The sequence below is a fragment of the Acomys minous genome (assembly GCF_964271855.1).
Source record: "Acomys minous genome assembly, chromosome: 4".
NCBI lineage: Eukaryota > Metazoa > Chordata > Mammalia > Rodentia > Muridae > Acomys > Acomys minous.
Window position 1 is genome coordinate 111,524,294 of NC_140486.1, and position 26,460 is coordinate 111,550,753.

Sequence of the window (26,460 nt, forward strand, 5' to 3'; positions counted from 1 at the left end):
GTGTTCTTAACTGCTGAGCCAAACTGTGGTGAGAGAAAGCTAAGAGAATTTCCATGAGCTCAGCTAGGCCTGCATGTAAAGATCACCCCTAGCTGGGCTTGTGGACAGCACCCTGTATCCCAAGGACAAAAGTTTATCATGGGTGACCGATGGGTTTATTAGGGTTACTCGCTGCCCATGGGTGAGGGCGTCTGGGCGCAAGTTTGGGTGACCCACTGAAAGATCTGCAGTCAGAATGGATGAAGGCTTCTGCGTGGCTATGTAGGCGGATCCCTGTCCCTTACTCCTTTCACTTCTGTGGATTCTAGCCCCTTTGGGCAGGCAGAATAACAGCACACAACTGGTTAAAGGAGTAGCGGGATATCCCACGTGAGGTCTCATGTCCTAGTCAACGTGCGATTGCTGTGAAGAGACATCATGACCACGCCAGCTCTTATAAAGGAAAGCATTTCACTGGGGCTGGCTTACAGGTCAGAGGGTTTAGTCCATTATCATCACGGCAGGAAGCATGGCGGCGTGCAGGCAGACATGGTGATGGAGAGGTAGCTGAGAGCGCTACTTCCAGATAGACAGGCAGCAGGAAAAGAGAGGGGGAGGGGAGTAGGCCTGGCTTGAGCATTTAAGACCCCCAAAGCCCAACCCCCCCCCCCAGTGACACACTTCCTCCAACAAGGCCACACCTAACTCCAACAAGGACATACCTCTTGATCCCTGTCAAGTAGTGCCACTCCCTAATGGCCAATGCCGCGACCCTCCCACCCTGTTTCTATGAGGGGATGGTCCACAAGCCCAGCTGGATGATAGTTTGCAAGCAGGCCCGCCTGAACTCATAAACGTGGAGCAGTTTGGCTCAGAGGCTGGCCCGGTACATATGAAATTTAACCTCCCCCCATCACCCACCTTGGGATCAAGTTCAGGGCCTTTTGCACTGTAGGTAAGCGTCTTGGCTTTAAACACTCACTTCAGTGGGTTAGGTCCATTTGTACTGCGGCCGTTGCCACAACATGGTGAGCTTTTTAAATCTTCCTCACCTCTCCCCTAGATGCTGGCCACCCCCACAGGGCTTCTGTCTCTGTAATTTGGTCACCTTGGGTGCCTCACAGAGGTAGAGTCCTGCAGTGTTGTGTCCTACACCTTGTCTCACTTAGCGTGAGTTAATTCACATAGCTCTTGAAATTACTTCAAGTTCATCAAGGTCAGAACTTCCCTTTCAGCCTGTTGCATGGATCCCCACCCCATTTTCCATATCCGCTCATGGACTGATGGACACTTGGGGTCCTTCCACCATTTAACTGTTGAGGGAGTGTTGTGGTGCGCCTTCAAATACAAGTATCTGGTTAAGGTATGAAGATATTGCTTCTTTGTTCACAGAAAGTTTTTTTGTAAATATTTTATTTATTTATTATGTACACAGTACTCTTGCCCCTATATGTGCCTGCAGGCCAGAAGAGGGCACCAGATCTCATTATAGATGGTTGTGAGCCACCATGTGGTTGCTGGGAATTGAACTCAGGACTTCTGGAAGAGCAGTCAGTGCTCTTAATCTCTGAGCCATCTCTCCAGCCCCCAGAAAGTATTTTTTTTTTAAAAGGAGGGATGGGTATGTGTCTTAGTGGCAGAGCACTGGCCGGCTGTGTGTGAGGCCCTAGGTTCGATCTGCAGTACTGAGAGATGAAAAAAAATGAAAAAGAAGTGGAATTGTTTTGGAATGGGTTATATGGTGACTCTCGGCTTAGAACCTTGGACTCTCACTGTGTCTTATTCCTTCCTTTCCCTCCTTATTATATCTTTTGTTTTATTAGTGTTCAGTGTGTGTACATGTGTGCACATGAGTGTGCATGTGTGTGGCACTCATGTGGAGGTCAAAAGATAAGTTGGAAGAGTCGGCTTTCTCCCCCACCTTCACGTAGTTTCTGGGATGTCAGGCTTCTATGACAAGGTCTTGACCCACTGAGCCATCTCAACTGGACCAACTCAGTGAGGTGTTTTGGGCCTAGATTCTCCCTGACAGATAGGCCGCAGCAAGACCTGAGACCCCCTTCCCTGGATGGCTCAGAAACAGACAGTTCCCTTGATATGACTCAGGCAAATGCACCCCTGAGTCTCTCCCACAAGCACCTGATGGGGAGCCATGCTTACCTGAGCAGTGGCCTCAGGGTGGCCATGGTTTTCTAGTGGACCAGCTTGATATCTGTGTTTCAAAAGTAGGCGAGTGTATGCCATCCCAGCAGTTCACCTGGGGCATAGACCCAAGCAAACTGGAACACAGGGGCACTTGAATGCCAAGAGTCAAAGCAGGATCACTTTTATTAGTACAACGCATTCTGATTTTTGTTTTGTTTTGTCTTTTTTTTTTTTTCAAGACAGGGTTTCTCTATGTATCCTAGGCTGTCCTGGACTCACTTTGTAGACCAGGCTGGCCTCGAACTCACAGCGATCCGCCTGCCTCTGCCTCCCGAGTGCTGGAATTAAAGGCGTGCGCCACCACGCCCGGCTTTTTGTTTTGTCTTTTGAGGCAAGGTTTCTGTGTGTAACAGAGCTCTGACTGTCCTGGATTCTATTTGCAGATCAGGCTGACCTGGAACTCGGAGATCTGCCTGCCTCTGCCTTCCTGAGTGCTGGAATTAAAAGTGTGTGCTACCACACCTGGCACATTTGATAATATTTACTCCCTCTCCTAACTCCTTCAGATCCACTTCCCTACCCAGCCAACTTTGTGTCTTTTTTTTTTTTAATCCAAGTACAAGTATAGTTTATGTTGCCCATATGCTCTTGGTCTTGGATATGTAGACAGATCTACCTGCCAGGGGTCGCACCCTTAAGGAAAACTATCAGCTATCAACTGCCAACACCTCCTTAGTTAGGGATGGTATTTCATGGCCACCTCTCCTCTCTGTGCTGGAATTTTGTCTGGCCTGAGTCTGCATAGGTCTTATTCATGATGCTTAAAATACCCTTAGTTCACACGCACAGCTTCCCCGCTGCTGTGTCCAAACCCAGTGTTCCCTTATAGTCAGCCATTCCCTAGGACTCTAACAATCTTTCTGCCGTGATCCTTGAGCCTTGGGAGGAGGGGGTGTGATGCAGAGATCCCATTTAGGACCGAGCATTCTGTAGTCTCTTACTGTGTTCCTTGATCAGTTGCAGGTCTCTGTGTTAACCACCATCTACTGCAAGAAGAAGCTTCCCTGATGGCAGTTGCTGATAACGCTAAGATAGGGGTATAACAATACATCATTAGGAGTCAGTTTAATATTATGTACATTTTTGCAGAGTGATCATAGCAAATTCTCCCTAGGGTCCATGGCCTATTTAGCCACAGGTTCTTGGCCCACATAACGGTGCTAAGCTACAGGTTTCAACCTGTGGAATGGGCCCAAAAGTCCAATGAAAAGGTGGTTGGTTACTCCCATACATGTGTGCCACTATTGCACTAATGGGCAAGTCTTGCCAGGCAGGTCATTTAACTCGATCTCAGTCGAGTAAGACTGATAATTCCTTTTCTCCCGCTAGCTGCCGTAGAACCTTCCAGCACTGTGAAAGCTAGCCGGTAGGGGAAGGGATGAAGCTTCCAGGTTAGCACCAGCCTGCACTCCCCCTGTTCTCAAGCATACGGTGTCTCCAGCACGGCATCATTTTCCAAGAAACGGGTTAGACTTCTGAAGAGTTTCTGTTTTAAGATTCATGTTTTTACAGCTTATTTTTTACTTATTGGTATGTGCATGCCTGCCACGTGTGTGCTCATATCCATAGAGGCCAGAAGAAGGTCCTGGGTCGCCCAGAACTGGAATTAAAGGAGGAATGTAGGCTTTCTGCTGTGGGTGCTGGGAACTTGGATCCTCTGCAAAAACAATGCATGCCCTTAACCACTGTGCCACGCCCCTAAGTGGCTTCATTTATGATAACAAAAAAGGGGGTGGGGAAATAGCTCAAACATCTCTTTCTTTCCTTGGTTTTTCTTTTCTTTTCTTTTTCTTTTTTTTTTTTCTTTTTTTTTTTTTTTTTTTTTTTGGTTTTTCTAGACAAGGTTTCTCTGTGTAGCCTTGCCTGTCCTGGACTAACTTTGTAGACCAGGCTGGCCTTGAACTCACAGCGATCCGCCTGCCTCTGCCTCCCGAGTGCTGGGATTAAAGGCGTGCGCCACCACCGCCCGGCTTCTTTTTTGTTTTTTCGAGACAGGGTTTCTCTGTGTAGTCTTGGTTGTCCTGGACTCGCTTTATAGACCAAGCTGGCCTCGAACTCATAGCGATCCTCCTGCCTCTGCCTCCCTAAATGCTGGGATTAAAGGTATGTGCCACTGCTCCCAGCTTCAAACATCTGTTTTCATGGCTCTGGCTCTAGAAGGGTAATTCAGAGCCTCACACAGTGCTGGCAAGGGCCGTACCATGGAGTTACGTTCCCAGCCCCAAAGCTTTGATTTTAGGCAAATGAGGCTTACACTGGGCTCTGGCAAAACCATGGAAATCATTGTTTATTTCCTTATTTTGAGATAGAGTCTCAAGCTATGTATCCCAGGTTGGTCTTAAACTCATTGGAATATTCCTACTTCTAGAGTGTTTGGGATTCCAGGCATTGGCCGCCTGGGGACCTGCGTTATTAAGCACTCACACATCATCCTTTGATTCCTCAAGGTCCTGGGCTGGGCCATTTGGAGACCTGGAGGCACCCTGTTAATTTCCAGACATGGATCATTCATATTAAGGGGTTCTCAGAGGTCATCCACCAGTGACACCGAGATCTTGCCTGTGTCCTTTGTAGAGTAACTCCTCCAGCAGCAAGGCTGTGCCCAGTGGGAACTCAGAGGGCTTGAGGAAAAAATAGCCAATAGAAGAGGGCAGCGAATTTTGGCACCAGAGGAGGACATAACAATGGATGCTATTGGGGAACAGGAAGGCTACAGAGGCGAGGAGGGAGGGGTGCCTGTGTCAGCAATGGGTGGGACAGCCTGAGTAAGCCACTGTGGCTAGAACGGAGTGTGTCAGTGTGTCAGGGAGTCCTGGGCCCTTCCTCAGCACGACAATGTGGACTTTAAATACCACTGCCCACGGCTTAGATTTCCATTTGCCCACAGGCTGCATTTCTTAGTGAACAGTGGTGGTTCTCTACAGAAGTGCTTTTTCTTTATGGGGGTGGGGGGTCAGATGGACAGTGAAAAAGACTGAATAGAATTAAAAAAAAAATATGGTAAAGTGTGCATAACAAAAAATGACCACTTGGAGGTAGAATAGTTGCACACACCTGTAACCCAGCACTTGGGAGGGTCAGAGTGAATTTGAGGGCTGTCTGAGCCACAGAGTAGAACCCAGTCTAAATGTGAGCGAGCATATGCGCACACATGGGGGGATGGGGGGAAGGGGAGGAAGACACACAGAGGGGCTGGACCCATGCATGGTTCAGTGGTTAAGAGTGAGCACTGCACTCTTAAGAGGACCCAAATTTGGTTCTCAGCACCCACATCAGGTATTTTACAACCTCTTGTAACTCCATCTCCCGAACCCTCTGGGCCCTGGGGGCCTCTGCACTCACGTGCACATACCCACACACAGATCCATATGGGTGCACATAATTAGAAATAATAAAAATAAAAAGGCAAAGGAAGGAAAATGAGCATTTTAACCACTTATGTAGACACAGATACGGGGCATTAAGCGTGAACACAGTGTGACGCCAGAAACTTGGCCCTGTCCTTATCCCGAGTGCACCACCACGCCCGGCTTCGCATCCTCTGTTTTTATTGCTGGAGCTTATTCCACACTACACTACATGGGGGGGCCCATTGTGCTTACCAGCTCATCTGTCCCTGGACTCTTGCTGCTTGTTTCTGTGTACCTGTGTGGTCCTGGGCTGTGGAACTGGGGCCTCCCGCCTAACGCTAAGCAAGTTTCCATCCTGGAGTTTCATCCCAAGCCTCTTTTTTTTTTTATTATTCATCTTATTTGTGTTTTGAGACAGGGTCTCTCTACATAGGCCTGGGTGTCCCTGGAACTCATAGAGATATGTCTGCCTCTGCCTCCAGAGTGTAGGGACCTCTGATATTTTCCTTGCTCCCGCCCCCACCCCATCCCCCGACACAGTTCTCTGTGTAGCCTTGGCTATTCTGGACTCACTTTGTAGACCAGGCTGGCCTCGAACTCTCAGTGATCCGCCTGCCTCTGCCTCCTTGAGTGTTGGCCCAAGGAGAAGGGGTCAAAGACAGACCTCTCACTTCGTGAAACCGGCCTTATTTCCAGGCAAGGGTCCATGGGAAGAGTGACAGCAGGCAGAGGGGCCAGCTACACGGGGAGAGCAGCCACTCACACAGCTGTGACTACTCAGACCTGGAAGTAGAAGCACACGGCCCCGAGGCGAGACCACGCCCACTTCACAGCCAACCGTGGGCTGGAACGCAGCTTTCAAAGACCAACCGAACAAGACAGAAGAGTAGGAGGGTGAGGGGGTTGCCAGGAATGGGTGTGGCAGAGACACCAGGAGGGTGACCACCAGAATGGTACATCATTCAGTGTAGCATGTGTTGGGTTTCAGAGAATGCACCACTATATATTCCTAGAGTCCAGTCCAGCATTTGCAAGGGTTGGGTCCATGTTGGTTGACTAAATTGAAGGAGATAAAATACACGAAAATCAACATTTTGAACGAAGTCCATTTTGAGTGTGCAAAGCACAAGGACAGACTGTTGGGGTTTTTTTTTTTTTTTTAACTAAAAGAGGGAGCCTCTTCTGATGAGGTAGCCTTGAGAGGTCCCTTATGGTGAAGTAGTCTGAAGAGCCTTGCAAAGCAGGAGACAGTTGAGTTCCTTTTTAGTAGATGAAACCAAAAGAGTTATACTGGGGGCGAGGTGGCTGAGAGGTTAAGAGCACTGTTTATTCTTCCAAAGGTCCTGAGTTCAATTCCCAGCAACCACATGGTGGCTCACAGCCATCTATAATGAGATCTGGTGTGTAGATATATATACAGGGAGAACACTATATACGTAATAAATAAAAAATCTTCTTTAAAAAAAAGTCATACTGGGAAACTAACAGGTTTCACTTTGTCCTGATCTTGCCTCCTTGGACCATGCAGGTATGACGCTGGCAGGGATGGCTTCATCGACCTGATGGAGCTCAAGCTCATGATGGAGAAGCTGGGGGCCCCCCAGACCCACCTGGGCCTGAAGAGGATGATCAAGGAGGTGGATGAAGACTTCGATGGCAAGCTCAGCTTCCGGGAGGTATCTGGCCTGCCGAGCCTGGGAGGACCGCCCTGGCCCACAGCCCCTGAGTGCTAATGGGTTTGCCTCCTGAGAATGCTCTTTGGTTGGCTATTTAATCTTCAGCTTAGCTTTTTAATATATCTTTTAAGCTGTAAGCTGTGCGGGTGGCATGCTACTATAATTTCAACCCTCAAGAGATAGAGGAGGATCATGAATTCAAGGCTAGCCTCAGCTACATAGTGAATTACATAAGACCCTGACTCAAAAAATAAAAATAAAAATAATCTTTTGTGGTAGTTATGTGTGTGATCCCAGTACATGATGGCCGGAGTAAGAGGATTGCTATGAGTTTCTGCCTATGCGGCTCTATGCCTGACCTCTTATGTAAGCTTTTTTTTTTTTTTTTTTTTTTTTTTGGTTTTTCAAGGCAGAGTTTCTCTGTATAGCCTTGGCTATTGGCTATCCTGGACTTGCTTTCTAGACCAGGCTGGTCTCGAACTCACAATGATTCACCTGCCTCTGCCTCCCAAGTGCTGGGATTACAGATGTGTGCCACAATGCCTGGCTTTATGTAGGTTTTTTAAATTTTTTTTATTTTTGTTTGGGCTTTGTGTGTGTGTGTGCTGGCCTCAAACTCACGGAGATCCACCTGCCTTTGCTTCCCCAAGTCCTGGGATTAAAGGCGTGTACCACCACAGCCGGCCCCAGGAGTTCTTTTTTTTTTTTTTAGGAGTTCTTTTTTAATTTTTAATTTTTACCTTTATTGTATGGGGGCATATATGCCTCTGCGGATATGTGAAGATCAGGGGACAACTTGGAGGAGTCAGTGTTCCCCTTCCATGTCAGTCCAGGCCTTGAACTCAGGTCGTCAGTCTTGGCAGCAAGCATCTTGACCTGTGGAGCCATCTGGTCAGCCCACCCTTGGGTTCTTGGCACACCCCTTTCCTCATAGCGAGTTACTTCCTTTGTTCTAAAACAAGAACTTTACGTCTACCACTTACAAATGAAGAGCTCTCACATAGTCAGCTCTAGCCACAGTCATGAAGTTAAAAATTCCCTCAGTCTCAGCCCAAAATGGCCTGAGATGGGCTTGCGACTTGAGGAGCTTCGGAGCTGTGCTAGCTCCCTCTGCCTTCTCTTTGTTCTCGACCTCTCCTTACCCACCCCCCCCCCCCTTTCCCCAGAGTCAGAGCTTGGACGTTTTCCAACTCAACACCATGCCAGTCTTTGTGGACTATAAATACAAAAACAAACAAGGTTGGGCAGTGAAGGAGTTGCCGTCCGGGGTAGTGAGCGGGTGTAATGGGTAAAATGGGAGTGCCTGCTATGCTGGATGTGCTCGAGTTGAACTGGATTTTTTTTTTCTTTTTTGGCTGCCTGGGGTTGGGAGACCCTGAGTTATGGCGGGGGTGGGGGGGGGGGATGCTGTCGGTCATCTTTTGAACTGGCAAAGTGAGCTTGTACAGTCTTGGACCTCAGGGCTCAGAGCAAACAGTGCGTGGAAAGGCCCGAGGGGTTTGCTCATGCCTCAGGCTCACAATGCCCGTCTGCATCTGTCAACGCCATCCCCCTCCACTTCAACTTTTAAAACTCTGTTGTATTTATTTGTTTTCTGTTGAGGAAAGGGGTACATGGGTGCCACAGCACACCTGTGGAGGTCGGAGGGCAACTTCCAACACATGGGCCGTGGGGTATCACACTCAGAGTGACACTAGCCCTCCTTCTACTTTAGAGGGGAGGAAACTGAGTCTTGGGGAACGGAGAATCCCTGGATGCTGAGCTGGGACGACACGCCCCCTTTCCTGAGTAGTCTCCTTGGGTCGCTGAGAAGTGCTGCTGTGGAAGGCAGCTCCTCGTGGGGACCTCCAGTAAATGAAATGCTTTAAGGTTGGCTAGGTGTTCAGCCTGGTGTCTGTCGGAGTAACAGAACGTCCCAGCCTGGATTATTTAGAAAGAAAAGAAGTCTGGCCTGCAGTTCTTGGAGTCCAAGGGCGTGGTGCTGGTCTCTGCCTAGCTCCTGGCGCAGGCTGTGTGCTGCTCGAACTCAGGGTAGAAAGTATGGGGGGTGGGGGTCGGGGTGGGAGAGAGCATCATGGTGGGAGAAGGACAGGGAACAACTAAGCTCCCTTCATGATACGCAGACCCTGAAAAAAGCATCCTCCCTTTCAGGGGTCTATTTGTGGTTTTGTTTGTTTTGTTTCCTTGAGACAGGGTTTCTCTGTGTAGCCTTGGCTGTCCTGAACTCGCTTTGTAGACCAGGCTGGCCTCGAACTCACAGTGATCCGCCTGCCTCTGCCTCCCTAGTGCTTGGAATTAAAGGTGTGTGCTACCACTGCCCGGCCCTATTTGTCTTCTTAAGGCTACCACCTCTCAACATTTTTGGCCTAGAGATCAAGCATAGTGCGAGCCAGGTACTGACGGGGAAGGCATTTATGTCATCCACAGCTCACATCTGCAGTGCCAAAGTCTTGAGAACCTCAGCAGCCACCACTGTCCCCACCCTCCTGGCCTGGGGGCCTGGCTTGTTTTCACTCCAGCCAACGTGCTGGCTCTGAGAAGGGCTGCAAGGCGAGTCTTTGCTGGCCTCTAGTGAGAGAGTTGGGAGCTACAGGTGGCTGAGCGCGGCACTTGTGTTAATCCCAGACAGCCCCGGGGGACCTCAGAGAAGCCACAAGTGTCTGCACATCTCACTTCCTCCCTTGGATTAGCGTTCACCGGTGACTACAGCTTTGGGAGCTGGGACCCCCGGGAGCCTATTGTCATGGTGTCTGTCTTTCAGATAAGGCATTCTTTAGGGAAGGTGGCTATTGAACAAGCGGTGGAAAGGTGACATTTTCCTTCTGTAAATGCTAAAAGCCTGGAGAAACCCCTTTTGGTGGTTGGGGTCCATCTGTTTATAAGTGGGGGATGATGGTATTCATAGATATTGCACAGCGGGGTCTTAGGCAGATAGATTTGTAATTTTAAAAAAGTTATTTTATTTTATGTGTATAAATGCTTTGCATGTATGTATGTGCACCACACGCATGCCCAGCGCTCACAGAGGCCAGAAGAGGTTGTTGGAGCCTGGACCCGGAGCTATAGATGAGCCACTGTGTTGGTGCTGGGAAAGTACAAGTGCTCCTAATCACGGCTGCATGTCTCCCCTCCCCCTTTGCCCCTTTGTGGGGGCAAAGCCTAGCAACCTGAATTCAATCCCTGGGGCTCACGTGGTAAAAGAGAACCAACGGAGTCTCCTCTGACCTCCACACATACACCTCGGCATGCACATATACAAAATAAATGTATTAACTGTTTTTTTTTTTAATTCCTAGGGTTTTTTATTTGTCGGGGGCTAGAGTCTCACACCATAGCCCAGGCTAGCCTGTAACTGTGGGCAGTCCTTCTACCTCAGCCTCCTGATGCTGTTGTCACATATGCGTATGAGCCGCCGTGCTAGCTTTATAAAAATTACAAAGAAGGGAACTAAATAATCAGAAAGTAACCCTGGGAGAGAAGGGTAGGAAGAAGAGTGACTGGGGTTTAGGAATTTACTCTGTGGAGGCCTTTACACAATTGCCCTCAAAGATTACTTTGTTCGGGTCACACGTTTTAAATGTGGAAGAAGACACTGGATTACACAATAAATGTGGGTCTTACTAACTATTTGGAGGAAAATAAGGTTAATGATTACCCTCCCAATAGAACAGAATACATTTCAGAGATTAAATATTTACGCGATTAAAAAAAAAGCCATAAAAATACTAGGCAGAAACATACCTGACTGTTTATGTAACCTTGGTGTTGAGGAAGGTTGTCCTAGGCCTGCCTGTGGTAAGAGGAAAGAAAGAATTTGACAGACTTTATGTAAACATTTCCCCCCAGTCCAGAAAAAAAATTTTTTTAATTTAAAAATGCTATAAAGAAGCCAGGAATAGCAGCAAGCACCGGTGGTCCCACTTACTCTGGAGGCCAACCTGGAATATCAGTTGAGACCAGTGACATAGTGAGACCCTCGAATCTCAAAATTAATAAGCAGAGCCAATGTGGTGTTGAATTCCCTTCATCCTAACACTCAGAAGGCAGAGGCAGGTAGATCTCTGAGAGTTTGAGGCCAGCCTGGTCTACAGAGTGAGTCCCCAGGACAGCCAAGGCTACACAGGGAAACCCTGTCTCAAAAAACAGCAAACAAAAATAATAAGCAGGCTCGATGAAGTGGCTCCGTGGGTAGAGACAGCTGATGTCAAGCCTGACGACCTGAGTTCAAAACCAGGGACCCACAGGGTGGAAGGCAAGAACTGACTCTGGCAGGCTGTCCTCTGATCTCCACGTGTGCTCCAGCTGTACAAGTTGTGTAAGCCTGACAGCTGACGTTTAAGCCCCAGAACATGTGTAGAAAACTGAGTGTATTTGCATATATCTGTAATCCCAGCGCTCCTACAGGGAGATGGGAGGCAGGGAAGTTGGAGGGCCAGCTAGTCTTAAGCAGACAGCAGTGGCAGAAACAAGACACACCCTACCTCAATAAGGTGGAGGGCAAGAACTGATGCCTGAGAGTTGACCTCTGATTGCCACATGTATGCTGTGGAATGTGCCTGCCTATACTCATACAAACAAATAAGTGTGAGCTAGCCATATGCCTTCAATCCCAATACTCAGGAGGCAGAGACAGATGGATTTCTATGAGTTTGAAGCCTTCCTGACCTATATAGCCTGCTCTAGTCCAGCCAAGGCTACATAGCAAGACCTTGTCTCAAAGAAATAAATACAGGCCAGGGCTGGAGAGATGGCTCAGAGGTTAAGAGCACTGGCTGCTCTTCCAAAGGTCCTGAGTTCAGTTCCCAGCACCACCTATCATGAAATCTGGTACCCTGATCTGGCACACATGTGTATGTGTAGGCAGAACATAATAATAAATAAATCTTCAAAAAAGAGAAAAATACAAGAAAATAAATTAATAAATGTAAGGATTACAGGCCTACATCCACCATATCTATTTTATGCAGTATTTACTAGAGTCTGAACACAAGGCTTTCTTTGAAATGGGCTAATCTGCAGTCCAACTGTAGGGGTTTCAAAGGGATAAATTCCCAACAGGGGCATTAATGGATGGAAGAGAACAATATTTAATTCGATTATTTGGTATTAGGGATTGGACTCACATCCTTATACATACCAACCATGCGCTTTACCGCTGAGCTATGCCCTTAACCCTGTGTTTTTGGTTTTAATGATTTGGTAAGGGACAAAATAAGTCTCCACATAGACATAAACATCCTTTTCCAGGTTGGAGAGATGGTTAAGAATGCTTGCTGCTCTTGCAGTGGATCCAAGTTTGTTTTCTAGTACTCATATCAGGCAGCTTATAGCTGCCAATAACTCTTAGCTCAACGGGCTCGAACGCCACCTTCTTCTCCTCCTCCTCCTCCTTTTTTCCCGAGACAGGGTCTCTCTGTGTAGCCTTGGCTGTCCTAGACTCACTTTGTAGACCAGGCTGGCCTCAAACTCACAGAGATCTGCCTGCCTCTGCCTCCCTGGTGCTGGGACTAAAGGCGTGCGCCACAGCCGCCTGACAAAAATCCCACCCTTTTCAAATGCTTGGCAAGATGTCGTTTGCTGGGGCCAGAGGGTGGGGTATGGATGCCTCGGGGAAGCAACAGAACCGTAGAATAGTAATAATCCTTTTGCCGTCCTCCCGCCCGCAGTTCCTGCTCATCTTTCACAAGGCCGCTGCTGGTGAGTTGCAGGAGGACAGTGGGCTGTTGGCATTGGCCAAGCTTTCTGAGATCGATGTTGCCCTGGAGGGTGTCAGAGGTGCCAAGAACTTCTTCGAAGCCAAGGTAAACTTAGCCTGTTCCTTTCCTACCCAGTCACCACTCTTCTTTTACCCTGCTCTTGTGGCAGGCACTGCTTGTGCCGAGACCCATTAGCTCCCTCAGGACAAGGCTGTGCGGTCCATACCCATCCTGGGAAGTGAGGGTGTGTCCTCACACTGTCTGGAAGTGAGGGTGTGTCCTCACACTGTCTGGAAATAGACACAGGACAGAAGACACCTGTTCACAGGCTCCAGAGGGTTTGTTGGTCCCAGGCCCTGAGACATACTCTCCATATAGACTTTGCTAAGGGTTCCTTTCTGTCTCCACAACTAGTTGGGTTGTTTCTGTAGCTCCCCCCTTTTTATAGCATAAACAATTGGCCTGGAGGGCTGGAGCGATGCCTCTCTTGCAGAGGACTGGAGTTTGATTCCCAGCACCTTTACTGGGCAGCTCACAACTTCTCTAATTTCAGTTCCAGGGAGTCTGACACCCTCTTCTGGCCTCTGTGGATGGACATGGACAACACACACCTTTTTTTTTTTGTAGGTTTTTGAGACAGGGTGTCTCTGTACAGACTGTCCTGGACTCAATTTGTAGACCAGGCTGGCCTCCAGCTCACAGCGATCTGCCTGCCTCTGCCTCTAGAGTGCTAGGATCAAAGGTGTGCACCACCATGCCCCCAGCACATACACACACTTTAAAATGAATATCAGTAAAAACAAATCTTAGGGGCTAGAGAGATGGCTCAGCGGTTAAAAAGCACTGACTATACTGTCTCGAAAAACCAAAAAAAAAAAAAAAAAAAAAAAAAAAAGTACTGACTTCTCTTCCAGAGGACCTAGGTTCAATTCCCAGCACCCACAGGGCAGCTCACAACTGTCTATAACACCAGTTCCAGGGGACCGAACACACTCACCAGACATACATGCAGGCAAAACACCAATGTACATGAAATAAAAATAAATTATTTCTGTAAATCTTAAAAAAAACAAAACAAAACAACCATATGGGTTAGAGACAAGTAGAAGAGTCAGGGAAGAGGGCTACAGTGCTACAGCCTGCCCCACATCAATGTTTGCATCACTGAAAGTGGTCCAGGTATGGGAAGGCCCCACAGCCCTGGAAGTTCACATTGAACACCAAGATACCTCCCCAAAGCTAGCTGTGGTATCCTTGTCTCTTGCAGAGCACACCTGCAGACATTCAGACAGGGGAGCCCTCCACACCTTGCTGCCCAGCAGAACAGGGTGCCGTGAAGGGAGTACACCCTCCCCACCACATAATCCAAGAGTAGATCTGCCTCTTGCACTTACATCACTTGCTGCTCTGGCCCTGTTTGTGTTTGCACAGCTGAGGTAACAACAGGATTAAGTGAGTGTGGATGTATAGTTGCACTTGTGAGGAGCAGTCAGCATGGCATCCAAGCTAGCCAAGGATTGCATGCTGCTTGAGGCAGTTTCCAGCCTCTGGGGGACTTTGAGTTTCATCCAGGGGCTTGCCCAAGGCCAGTGTGACCTTGGTGACATCCTGGCCTCCTTAGAGTTCTAAACAGGACTCTGTTCTTACTATCTCTATCATGCTGTTTGGAGATAGGCTGTGTTGGCAAGGACAAGCTGGTGCTTTGACTTCTGAAACCCAGGAGGACGGGAACAGGACAGTTGCCCTCCTCAGGTGGCCCACACAATACGGGGAGGAAAGCCAGTGACTCCTTGACACAAGGGGGTAGAGACGAAGAAGGGGTTCCTTCTTCTGTGATCTAGTCTTTTTAGCCATCAGTACTGTCACATTTGCAATCTCTTGAGACTCCTTGGGGAGGTCCTAGGGTTGAGGCCTAAGAGCGGCAGGACAGTTCACTGCAGTGGTGCACTGGGCCAAGTGCCCTAAGCAAAGCCCACGAGTCCCTCTGTGACTGTATAATCTGTGCATGCAGGACTTGCATGTGGTCCCTGCTCCAGCCTCATCCAGTCTTTCAGATGTTGCTGGAAATACTTACAACCAATTCTCAGAACCTGTAGCTCCTTTTGCCCAGAGCTCTCCCCGAAGAACTCTGCTTGAGGAAGAAAACTCTGTTCCCTTTGGACCTACCTCCTAGGGCAGCCCACTCCTGGCTAACCAGGCCTGGAAAGGCCCCTCTCCTTAGTACCTGCATTCCATGTGCAAGTGGCACCATTTTGTGTCCGTTCCAAGTGTTCTTGGACACTTGCAGGAGAGTATTGATTGGTCTGTCTGTGGAGCAGTTAATACTCTGCCTCAGGAACGGCTCCTTTTTGAGGCACTTGCATACCTGGCAAGGATTTTTCTTTTCTTTTTTTTTTTTTTCTGGCAAGGATTTTCTTATAACACTGCTGGAGTAGAAGGAAACTGGGCACAACCTGGACTTCCATCGTCAGAGATGTGTCCATCATGGTGTGGCCATATGTTTGCTCACCTTGTGGCCATCAGCGATTAAGATGAGGCTGTTTAATATGTGTAGACAGATGCCCAAAATAAATCAAGCAAAATAATATGTGACACCTGATTGTAAATACTGAAAACAGCCTAGGTAATTGCGTAAGAAAGGAAAGTATTAGTAATCATTACGTCAAGGGACTCATTTTATATTTCTAAAGTGCTGGAGAATTGGTGTGAGTTATTTTTATAAGGAGAAAAGATGAAACGCAAAAAAAAAAAAAACCAATAAACTTTTTCCTACTTGCTGTGTTTATATGTCTGCCTCCCCAACTAGACTCAAAGGCAGAGTAGGCGTGCTATCTTTGTAATTACAGCGCCTGGTGTGTAATGGCCCTCAATAAAGGTTTGCATGAATGATGAATGCAGGGAAGCCTGGCTTGGATTTGGGAGAGGCCATAAAGGAGATGACACTGGTGACAGATGTTCCAAGATGAATGGGGATTCACCTTGTAATCAAGGATGGGAGGTGCTCTGGTCATGGGAAACTGCAAGTGAAGGCACCAAGGCATGGAGTGGGGTTGGATGCTAGGGAAGACGTGGGCGTGTGTGAGGGGGCAGGGCTGGTGCCACAGCTGGAAAGCAAGCCAAGATGCAAGTCTGGAGACTTAGGATGGGCCACCAGTTCCTACCCTTTGTCATGAGGTACTGACTCTGAGATCACATGGTCCCTGGATATAACCCCCAGGCTGAGGGACATCTATAGAACAACTTCCCAGGCCCAACCCAGGGCTCTTTAAAAACTTGTTTGGGTGTGGGGGGGAGGGGGCGTTGTCAGGAGACAGTGGTCAATCCAGAACCCCTGGTGGTAGTGTCATGTACAGCCAGGCTAGGCTTGCACAGCTGCCAGGCCTGGCGAGCACTCAGAGGTGCTTGAGCAGGTCTGACGGTAGGAGGGCAGATGCACCTGGTGAGGTTTCCACAGGTGCGTGGGGAGGAATATCAGTTTGTCAAGCATTGTGACAGTGTGACCAGGGACAACACAAAGACACACAACTTTAGAACTACAGTGTTTGTGACCCACCCTATTGGGAGTTTTGGGAAGACCAACATGAGGCATGCGTTGAGGAGGGGAGCTGGGATTTTTCTACTGGGACAGCCCCTCACCAGAGTGGGAGTAGACTGAGGAGGAAAAGTGAATAAACTGGGCTTTGGTGTGAAGTCCAAGATAACTTCAGGCACAGCAACGGCATGCACGGATTTGACAGTTATGGTAATGGCTGCAAAGGGTCCTTCAGTCATGGCCACGTGAAAGTGGCCTCCAGGGGCTTCCAGGGGGAGGCTATGAAAATGTCTTCCTTAGAGGTCTGTGTGTCTTGCTGTAAGGATGGATCATGAAACTATTCTTCTATTTCCTGTACCCACCTGTACCCGTCGGTGTGATCATGCATGCAGGTGCCCAGAGAGGCAAGAGGTATCAGGTGTCCCTGGACTTCCAGGTGGTTTTGAGCCTCCTGATGTGGGTGCTGGGAATCGAACTTAGGTCCATCTGGAAGAGTAGTATGTACTCCCGACCCCTGAACCATGTTTCCAGCTCTAGTGGTTCTCTGCTTCCACCACGTGGGTCCAACAGATTGAACTCGGGATGCCAAATTTGGCAGCCAGCCATCTGGCACACCCTCAGCAGAGGCGTTTAAGGGATCAGATTCAACACCCCCCCCACCCCCCCACCCCGTGAGCTGATTGCACTGGGATTGGACAAGAACAGACCTGGTAGGAGGAACCCTGGGAGCCAGGTGTCCATTGCAGATGCCTGGACAGGTGAGAGGGTTAGCTTGAGGCCAAGTAAGGACATTTTTTTCTTAACTTTGCAGCTTCTGAGAGAAGCCAGCATGTTTTCATATCAGTGAGAGGCAGTCTAGGAAACGTGGAAATACAAAGCAAGATGACTGAGAAGATAGGACATGGAGGGGTGGGGTTAGGGTCAGGAGTGGGTTATAGAACCCAGAGAGCAGATGAACTTTGTGGTGGGGGAGATAAAAGATTCCTGGGTGGAGAGATGGCACATTTCCCTCTCCTGCTGTCCTAGATAGGAATGGTGGGGAGGGGGAGTGTGTGTGCTGCCTCAGACCCTCTTGAGATGCTTCAGCCTCATACACCAACACCCGGAGGTACCTGATATGGTCCCGTGTGTGTGTGTGTGTGTGTGTGTGTGTGTGTGTGTGTGTGTGTGTGTGTGTTGGGCTTGAGACAGTCCCTGTGGTCTGGGCTGACCTTGAACTTTTGACCCTCCTACTATCACCACCCTAGTGCTGGGAGTCCAGGCATTTGACAACAGACTCAACCGTTGTCCCATCTTGAAGACAAGGATGTCGAAGCTTTGACAGTGGTTCCTTGGTAAACATTTAGCAACAAACTACCATACTAGTAATCGTGGCATTCAGGAGGCTGAGGTAGGAAGGTCAAGAGTTCAAGGCCCCTGTCTACTATGTGAGGAACTCAGGATCTGTCTAGGCTACAGGATACCCTGTGTTAAAGCCACACACTACATATGCTTGCTCCTTTTAAAAAATGTATTTATTTGCATTGGTGTTTTGCCTGCATGTATGTCTGTGGGAGGGTATGTCGCATCCTCTGGAACTGGAGTTACAGACAGCTGTGAGCTGCCATGTGGGTACTGGGAATTGAATGCAGGACCTCAAGAGTAGTAGCAAGTGCTCTTAACCACTGCTTTCTCCTTCTTTGTTATACCTTCTATAAATACAATGCTTTATATCGTTCATCAGACTCCACAGACTCCACCTCTCCACAGAGAGGTGCTTTTTTTTTTCTTCTGGACTTTTGCCAGCTTGTGGTTGCAATGCACAAGTGAAAGTAGTTTTTGGATCTGGAGAGATGGCTCAGTGGTTAAGAACACTGGCTGCTCTTCCAGAGGGCCTGGGTTTGATTCCCAGCACCCACACAGCCATTTACAACAGCCTGTAGCTTTAATTCCTCCTGGCCTCTGCAGGTAGCAGGCGTGCATGGTGGGCACACAGACTTACATGCACGCAAAATGCTTAAACACATACAAATATAATTTTAAAATAGTTTCAATATTTAATATTCATAGTTTAAGATAATTCTTAAAGAAAAAAAGTGAAAGAATGAATGCCGAAACCTCAGGCTGGGTGTGATGGTGCGTGCCTGTAATCCTGTTTTCTTAAGAAGCTGACGCAGGAGGTTTGCTGCAAATTTGAGGCTATCCCAGGTTACATAGCAAGTACCAGGTCTGTCAAAGCTACATAGTGATTGTGTCTCAGGGTGTGTGTGTGTGTGTGTGTGTGTGTGTGTGTGTGTGTGTGTGTGTGATACACCTCTATGGGAAAGGGCGTCCTGGATGGACGTGTTGCAGCTCTGAGGGCAAAACCATACTGGCAGTCAGGCGCCAGGGAATACCACAACGTCGCCCAGCACAACAAACCTCACACAAGAGATTTATTGGGAAGGACCCAGGGTTTATTTCAGAGACTGAGCAAAAGATAGGGTTATATAGGTGTGTGTGTGTGTGTGTGTGTGTGTGTGTGTGTGTGTGTGTGTGTGTGTGTGTGTGTGTTTTCCAGGGTGAGGATTGGTGGGATTTCAAGTCCTGAGCTTGGAGCAAACCCAGGGATTGGTGGGTTTTCAAACCAGGAAGTGCACTCAGATCTTTTACCTTGGGGGAGGGGAAGCTTAAGAGATAACCCAGTGGTTAAAGTGTTTGCTGCCTGAGGGCCCAAGTTCAGATCCCCAGAAGCCTTGTCAAGCAGGCCACGTTAGCCCACATCTATAGTCTCAGTACTCTTGTGACAAGAAGGCGGGGAGAAGCAATCCCCAGAAAGCGGCAAACCAGGGAACCTGGATACAGAGAAGTGAACAAGAAAGAGACTTTGTCTCCAACAAGCTGAGGGCAAAGGCCAGCACTTGAGGCTGCCCTCTGACTTCCACACACATGCACCGCTGCCGCAGAAGTGAGGCAGAGAGGCACACACAGGCAGAGACAGAGGGGGAAGGGAGGGAGGAGGAGAAAAACTTCAGCTTCATTGCTTGACTTGCTGGGCAATTTCTTACTAATGATTTCAAGTACCAAGAGACCATCTTCTCAGTGTTTTGGGACACTTCATAGTGTAAAGGCAACAGACAACACATTTAAAGTTTTACCTGCAGGTTTTGTTTTTTGTTTGTTTGGTTTGGTTTGGTTTTTTCGAGACAGGGTTTCTCTGCGTGGCCTTGGCTGTCCTGGACCAGGCTGACCTTGAACTCACAGTGATCTGCCTGCCTCTGCCTCCTGAGCGCTGGGATTCAAGGCATGCGCCATCACGCCTGGCCTTAACCTGCAGGATTTTATTTGTTTATTTAAAGCTTATTTATAAAAATGCAAAAAATAAAGTTTATTTTTTTATTATGTATTTAGTGGTTTGCCTGCATGTACATCTGCAGGTCAGAAGAAGGCACCAGATCTCATAGATGGTTGTGAGCCACCATGTGGTTGCTGGAAATTGAACTCAGGACCTTTGGAAGAACAAACAGTTCTCTTGACTCTAAGCCATCTCTCCAGCCCTGTTTATTTGCTTTATTTTTGTTTTTTTCAAGACAGCTTTTCTTTCTCTGTGTTTCCCTGGCTGTCCTACATTAGCTTTGTAGACCAGGCTGGCCTCAAACTCACAGAGATCTGCCTGTCTCTGCCTCCCTGAGTGTTGGGATTAAAGGCTTGTGCAACCATCCCCTACCCCCCATCCCCCAACTCTCCCTACCCCCACCCCAAGCCTTACCTGCATTTTAAACATTTTCCCTGGTGCATTATGACAAGATCATGTAGACTAAATGTGTAGAGCCGGCTGTTTAACATGGTGTAAATTTTCACACTGAGACTGAGTTCAAGCTCTCAGTGGACAGCGGACACACATGGAGCCAGGAAGCTGTTCAGAGTCATCACGCCATTACCCAGCATTCCCACACTGAGGACACAGGCCTGGCAGATGACAGGAAAATGTAATGAGACAAGCAGAAGGTGATGGCCCCTTCACTACTCACCATTTGCTTTTGGTGCAGTTGGTTACAGATTCAGACAAGTTAAAATTTTGAAACAGTTGGTAGCGGAAAGACATTTCTGTTTTCTTCCAGTTGAAGGAGGCAGAGATGGGAGCAACCGGTGACTAGAGTGAGAGAGATGAGGAAGGAAGCCATTGAAGACCCAGCTCTGGTCAGAAATCCCAAGTCCCAGGAGTGTTAGCAACTATCCTTATGAGGGATTTTTTTGTATTTTAAGAATTATATTTTGGGCTGGAGAGATGGCTCAGAGGTTAAGGGCACTGACTGCTCTTTCAGAGGTCCTGAGTTCAATTCCCAGCAACCACCTGTGGCTCACAACTATCTATAATGAGGTCTGGTGCCCTCTTCTGACATTCAGGTGTACATGCAGGCAAAACATTGTATACATAATAAATAAATTAATTAAAATAAAAATTTGTTCAAAACAAAGAATTATATTTTTTAAGATTGTTTTTATTTGTGTGAGTGTTTTTGCCTGCATACGTGTGCAGCACATGCCTGCAGAGTCCAGAAGAGGGTTTCCAGAATTCTTGGAACTAGAGGTTTGGATGGTTATGGGCTGTCATGGGGGTGCTGGGAGCTGATCTTTGGCCCTCTGCAAGTGTTTTTAACTACCAAGGCTTCTCTCCAGACTGAAGAGATTTCTTACTGAATCACGTCAGCGAGAGTAGGCCTTACTGAGGGGTGTGGGCAGATGTGCTTCGTGTACCAGGCAGAAGTGCAGCTGGGGAGTTGAAGATGTCGTTGGCCTTTTGTGTACATGAAGGGGGTTGGTTCCAGAAACCTTGGACGTAAAAATGTTACATGCTCCCCCCCCCCCCATAGAAAGTGGTATATAGGGCTGGAGAGACAATGTAGTTGGCAAAGCATGTGCCTTGCAAGCATGAAGACCTGAGTTCAATCCCCTGAACCTACCTGAAAAAGAAGAAGCCAGGCACAGTGTTGTATACAGATTCTTGGCCTCCCTAGCCAGCTAACCAGCCAGCCTACTCAGCATGGCCACGGCAAAGGCTTTTGGGGTACCAGCATCCCCTTACCCTTCCCTGCCCTCACGGTTTTATCTGTTTGCTGTTTCTCTACTAGGCCCAGGCCTTGGCATGCTCCAGTAAATTCGAAGCTGAGTTAAAAGCTGAGCAAGATGAGCGAAAACGAGAGGAGGAGGCCAGGAGGCTCCGCCAGGCAGCTTTCCGGGAGCTCAGGGCTGCTTTCAGTGCATAGCAGGCTGCCTGACCAACCCACGCCCACAGCAGTGCCTTACCGCCGCGCTGGAGGAGCTGACCGGGATTTTCACATTTTTATCCCTGCTGCCCTCTCTCTGAATGACCTCCCCCTCAAGGCCCGAGGGCTGCTCTGCCTGACTGGCCTCCCCCTCAAGGCGCCAGGGCTGCTCTGCCTGGATGACCTTCCCCTCAAGGCCCCAGGCCTGTTTCTTAGTGCTTCTGGATAACCAGCGACTGTTTTCATCCTTTCCAGCCGTCACTCCTCTGCCGGTATCTGCAGCCGAGACTTGTTTCTTCTTGGAAACTATCCTTGCCCCTGCGTAGTTCTACGTCAGCGAGTTCTGTCCATCTATGGTCCTCAGAGGACATGTTGCTCATCTTCTCTTTTTTTTCCCCCCGTGATCCTTGTATTGTTTCCTGGCCAGCGTGCCTCTTCCTGTCCTTAGAGTCCATTAACTTCTTTTTAACCCTCTTCCATCCGAGGGTGATGGTAGGACTTGAGGGTCATTACCTATGCCCTCTCCAACTGGGGACTAGCTCCAACTGTTGTCTCCTGGCCCCTAACAATACCCACCTTCTCATCGCCCCCCCCATCCCTTTCTTCCCATTTCAGCCATTTTCCTACTCCTACTGTAAGAATGAAAGACTTGTTAGAAGTAGTAATATTGAGCAAAGGATATCTGTCATTTAACCCTATGCAAATCAGTGAGGACCCCTACAATTTCTCAAGTGACTCATCCAAGGTCTCTTCAAATCTCTGAAGTGATGACAACCTTCCTGTGTCTGGCATCAGCTCCAAAGAGTATTGTCACCTACGGGGCAGATTTTTGTACCTTGTAAGTTCTTGGGGTTTCTCACAAATAGCAGAGGGTTGTATTTTTTAACAAACAAACAGAAAGTCCTAATGACATATTTATTACTTCTTTTTTTGCCTTAACAATAAAGAAAACATGCCCTTCTATCTTACAGATTTTCCTTTGAAATAAAATGTGCAAACGGTCTTTGCCTTCACACCAGCCTGCCTTTGGTCTTTTTTTTTTTTTTTAATGGAAGAGCGTGTTTTCTATGGGGTCAGTTCAGCCTTGGGCTTCTGTTATGAGCTCCCGAAATATGGAGTAGAACTAGGAACAGGATGGGTGGGGCCTGGGATGTAGCTCAGTGGGCGGAGTGCTTGCCCAGCATGCATGAAGCCCCAGTCCCAGCACCACAGTCATGGGCAGTGCATTCCTGTAATGCCGGCATTTTAAAACATAGAAGAATTCAAGTTCATGGTTATCCTTGGCTGTAGAGTGAGTCTGAGGTCAGGCTAGGCTATATGAGACCTTGTTTTAGGAAAAGCCAGGGAAAACCCAAAGAAGAGGGATCCAAAGAGGAAGGAGTCTAGGAACTAGAGGGGTCCAGGACACCATGAGGACGCGGCCCACAGAATCAAGTAAGCAGGGCTCATAGAGGCTCACAGAGACCGAAGTCGCAATCAAGAACCCTGTGTGACTCTGAGCTAGTTTCCTCTGCATATACATATGTTCGCATAGCTAGGTGTTCTTGTGGGACCCCGTAACAGTGGGTGTGGGAGGTATCGCTGACCTTTTTCCTCCTACTATGAGGGTTTATTGTAATTTGTTATGCCCTGCTCAGTTGATGTCCCTAGGGGCCTGTTCTTTTTTGCTTTTGTTTTTAAGGGAAACAGAAAAAGTAGATCTAAGAGAGAGGGGCTGTGTGTGTATGGGGTGGGGGGCAGATAGAAGGAGCGGAGGTAGGGGAAACTTTGGGATATAATTTATGCAAAGTAAATAATTAAAATTAAAAAAGAAAAATGTACATTGACCATCATCATCATCAACAACAACAACAACAACAAAGAAATCAAACAACAAAGCCAGGCAGTGGTGGCACACACCTTTAATCCCAGCACATAGGAGGCAGAGGCAGGCAAATCTTTGTGAGTTTAAGGCCAGCCTCGTCTACAGAGTGAGTCCCAAGACAGCCAGGGCTATGTTACACAGTGAAACCCTGTCTTGAAAAAAAGACGGAAACAAAAACCCAGCAAGAAGCCTGACCACTTGAGTTTGATCCCAGGACCGACAGATAGAGGGAGAGAACCAACTCCCTCAGGCTGTCCTCTGGACTCCATGTGCATGCCTGAGCACATGTATGTCCACCCCACCCCCCACCCCTCCCCCCACCCCCACATTAAAAGAAAATTAGGGCTGGTGACACAAAGCGGATAAAACTGCTTGCTGCCAAACTTGGTGACTTGAGGTCAATCATTGGGCCCCATGTGGTATAAGGAGAGAACCAGCTCCTAAAAGTTTTTCTAGACATAACTGGAAAGAGAAAAATGCCTCCGTAAGATTGGCCCAGGAAAGCCTGTGGAACATTTTTCTTAATTTGTGATTGACGTGGGAAGGCCCAGCTCATGGTGGCCTTGAAGTGTGGCCTTGAAGTGGGTAAGAAGTCAGGCTGAGTGAGCAATGCTCAACAAGTCAGTCAGCGGTACCCCATGCATGGCTTCTGCTTTGGTTCCTGCCTTGACTGCCCTTTGAGGGCGGTGATTGGGCCTATAAGCTGAAATAAACCCTTTTGTCCCCAAGTCGTTTTTGATCATGGTGTTTTAATCACAATAGAAACCCTAAGACAGCCAGTTTGAGGGATCCTGGGCTACATGAGACACTGTCTCAAAAAACGAAAACAAAACAAACAGAAAACCAAGATAAAAACAAAAGCCAAACGGAAAAAAAAAAAAGTCTTTTTGTAAAAACACCCAAAGTATGAGCTAAAACCCTCAAGTGATACAAAATGTCCCACAAGTGTTCTTAGGGCAGAAGATGACATAGATTGAGCTAGGTGACCACAAAGAGCAAGGGTGCCCGCTTGGTCCACACTCCGTGTCCTGAAGAAGTTCCCTTCATAGCTGTCACCTCTGGTTCCCAGCCTTCATCTCCAGGGCCAAGGCCAAAACCCAACCCCTTTCTGGTTCTTCCTTGGGGCTCTGCAGTGACCTGACTGGTTTTTCCACTGTTCAGCTGGGACTCTCTCTGAAATGCAAATAGGTTCCTAGCATCTCCTTTCAAGCTTCGACCCTGGCTCACCTGGCCTGTCTACTACCCTCCTCCCTCCCATTTGGGACCCCAAGGCCTAGGACTGAAATGAAGGAGAGGTTCCTGTAAAGAGCCACACCTCCAGCCTTGCACAAACTGTTTCCTCCCATTGCTTGCACCCCTCCCCCTCCCAGTAGCAATTGACTTCTCCTTGTTGACTCAGTGCAGAGTATCTTCAAGAAGCTTGCTTGCTTTTCTTTCTTTTTCTTTTTGGTCCCCCCCCCCCCCCACCTTAGGACAGGGTTTCTCTGTGTAGCCTTGGCTGTCCTGGACTCCCTTTGTAGACCAGGCTGGCCTCGAACTCACAGCTATCCACCTGCCTCTGCCTCCCAAATGCTGGGATTAAAGGCTTGCTCTACCAGCTACCACGCAGGGCTTCAAGAAGCTTTCTTAATGCTCCTGGGCAGTTAAGGAACACCGTAGGATTCCCTTTTTACCTTGAGACTTTCTCTGTTGTAATCCTGAATTCCTCAGGATTCTTCTACTTTTCTGCCTTCCTGTTAGGACTACGAATCTCTTTTTTAAAAAAAAAACCCACATAGTTGTTTTTTGCTTTTTTTTTTCCAGTGTGTGTCTGTTGGTGTGTTGGAGGACAACTTGCAAGAGTCAGTTCTCTTTTCCACCATGTGGGTCCCTGGGCTTGAACTCAGTTTGTCAGGCTTGGCAGCAAGCACCTTGCTTTGCTGAGCCATCAAACTGCCCCGGGACCATGGACCTCTGCATGGGCAGGAAGTCTCCCCTGCCTGCTGCTTTAGGCCTAACATGTTAACTGGCAGCTTTGTGTGTAAATTTCACAAAGATATGCCAAGTTTGTCGAATAGATGGAGAGGCGAGGCGGGATCCTCATCGCTGATGTCAGAGAGTGCCCAAGCACCTGTTGTCATAATAACGAAATACTCAAAGCCAAGAAGAGTATAGTGTTGGTGTCAGTCCACGCTGTTGAGGCCCTCCCAGGAGACTATCAGCATAGCCAGATTGCGTGTGCATTAGAGGAATCATTGGGCCACATAGGACTTCCGGAGTGAGGGGGAAAGGTACAATTACTATTCTTATAACAGTTCTCTCAGGAGAACAAATTAATGGGCCCCTGGAGGAAGATGTGAATCCCTTCAGAACGCTGGGCTCTCATGACCTAAGGCCTTCCCATTTCTGTCTCTGTCTGTCTGTGTGTCTGTCTGTGTGTCTCATGTAGCTCAGATTGGCCATGCACTTCCTATGTTGCTGAAGATGACACTGAACTCCTGTTCCTCTAGACTCTACCTCCAAGGTGCTGGGCTTACAGGCATATGCCACCACATCTGGTTTATGTAATGATGGTGACCAAACCCAGGGCTTTGAGCATTCAGGGTGAGCACTCTACCAAATGACCTCTAGCCTCAGCCACACACTTTGCAATTATGTGTATGAATGTTTTGCCTGCATGTATGTATGTATGTATGTATGCATGCATACCACCTGTGTACCTGGTATCTTTGGAAGTCAGAAGAAAGCTTTGTATCTCCTGGGATTGGAGTTGTGGATGGTTGTGAAACACCGCATGGGTTGCTGGGAATCAGACCAGTGTCCTCTGCAAGAGCAACCCAGTGCTCTCAGTCACCAACCCCGTCTCTTGAGCCATGTCTGCATTTTAAAGGCCCTATAACCTCAACACCATCCCACTGAGGACCAAGTCTCATACTCAAACCATGTCAAACCCC

At 48.2% G+C, this 26,460-nt stretch overlaps 1 protein-coding gene across 1 annotated transcript in view; it reads left to right on the forward strand.

Annotated features, from left to right (window-relative positions):
* The window catches only part of EFHD1 (EF-hand domain family member D1), a 40,432-nt gene extending 17,756 nt beyond the window's left edge, over positions 1-22,676 (forward strand). Inside the window, exons 2-4 of the mRNA XM_084778582.1 lie at positions 7,063-7,210; positions 12,877-13,011; positions 21,529-22,676. Coding sequence (XP_084634708.1) covers positions 7,063-7,210; positions 12,877-13,011; positions 21,529-21,663 — 418 coding nt within the window. The 3' untranslated portion in view covers positions 21,664-22,676. The remainder of the gene's footprint in view (positions 1-7,062; positions 7,211-12,876; positions 13,012-21,528) is intronic.
* Positions 22,677-26,460: the final 3,784 nt, after the last annotated feature.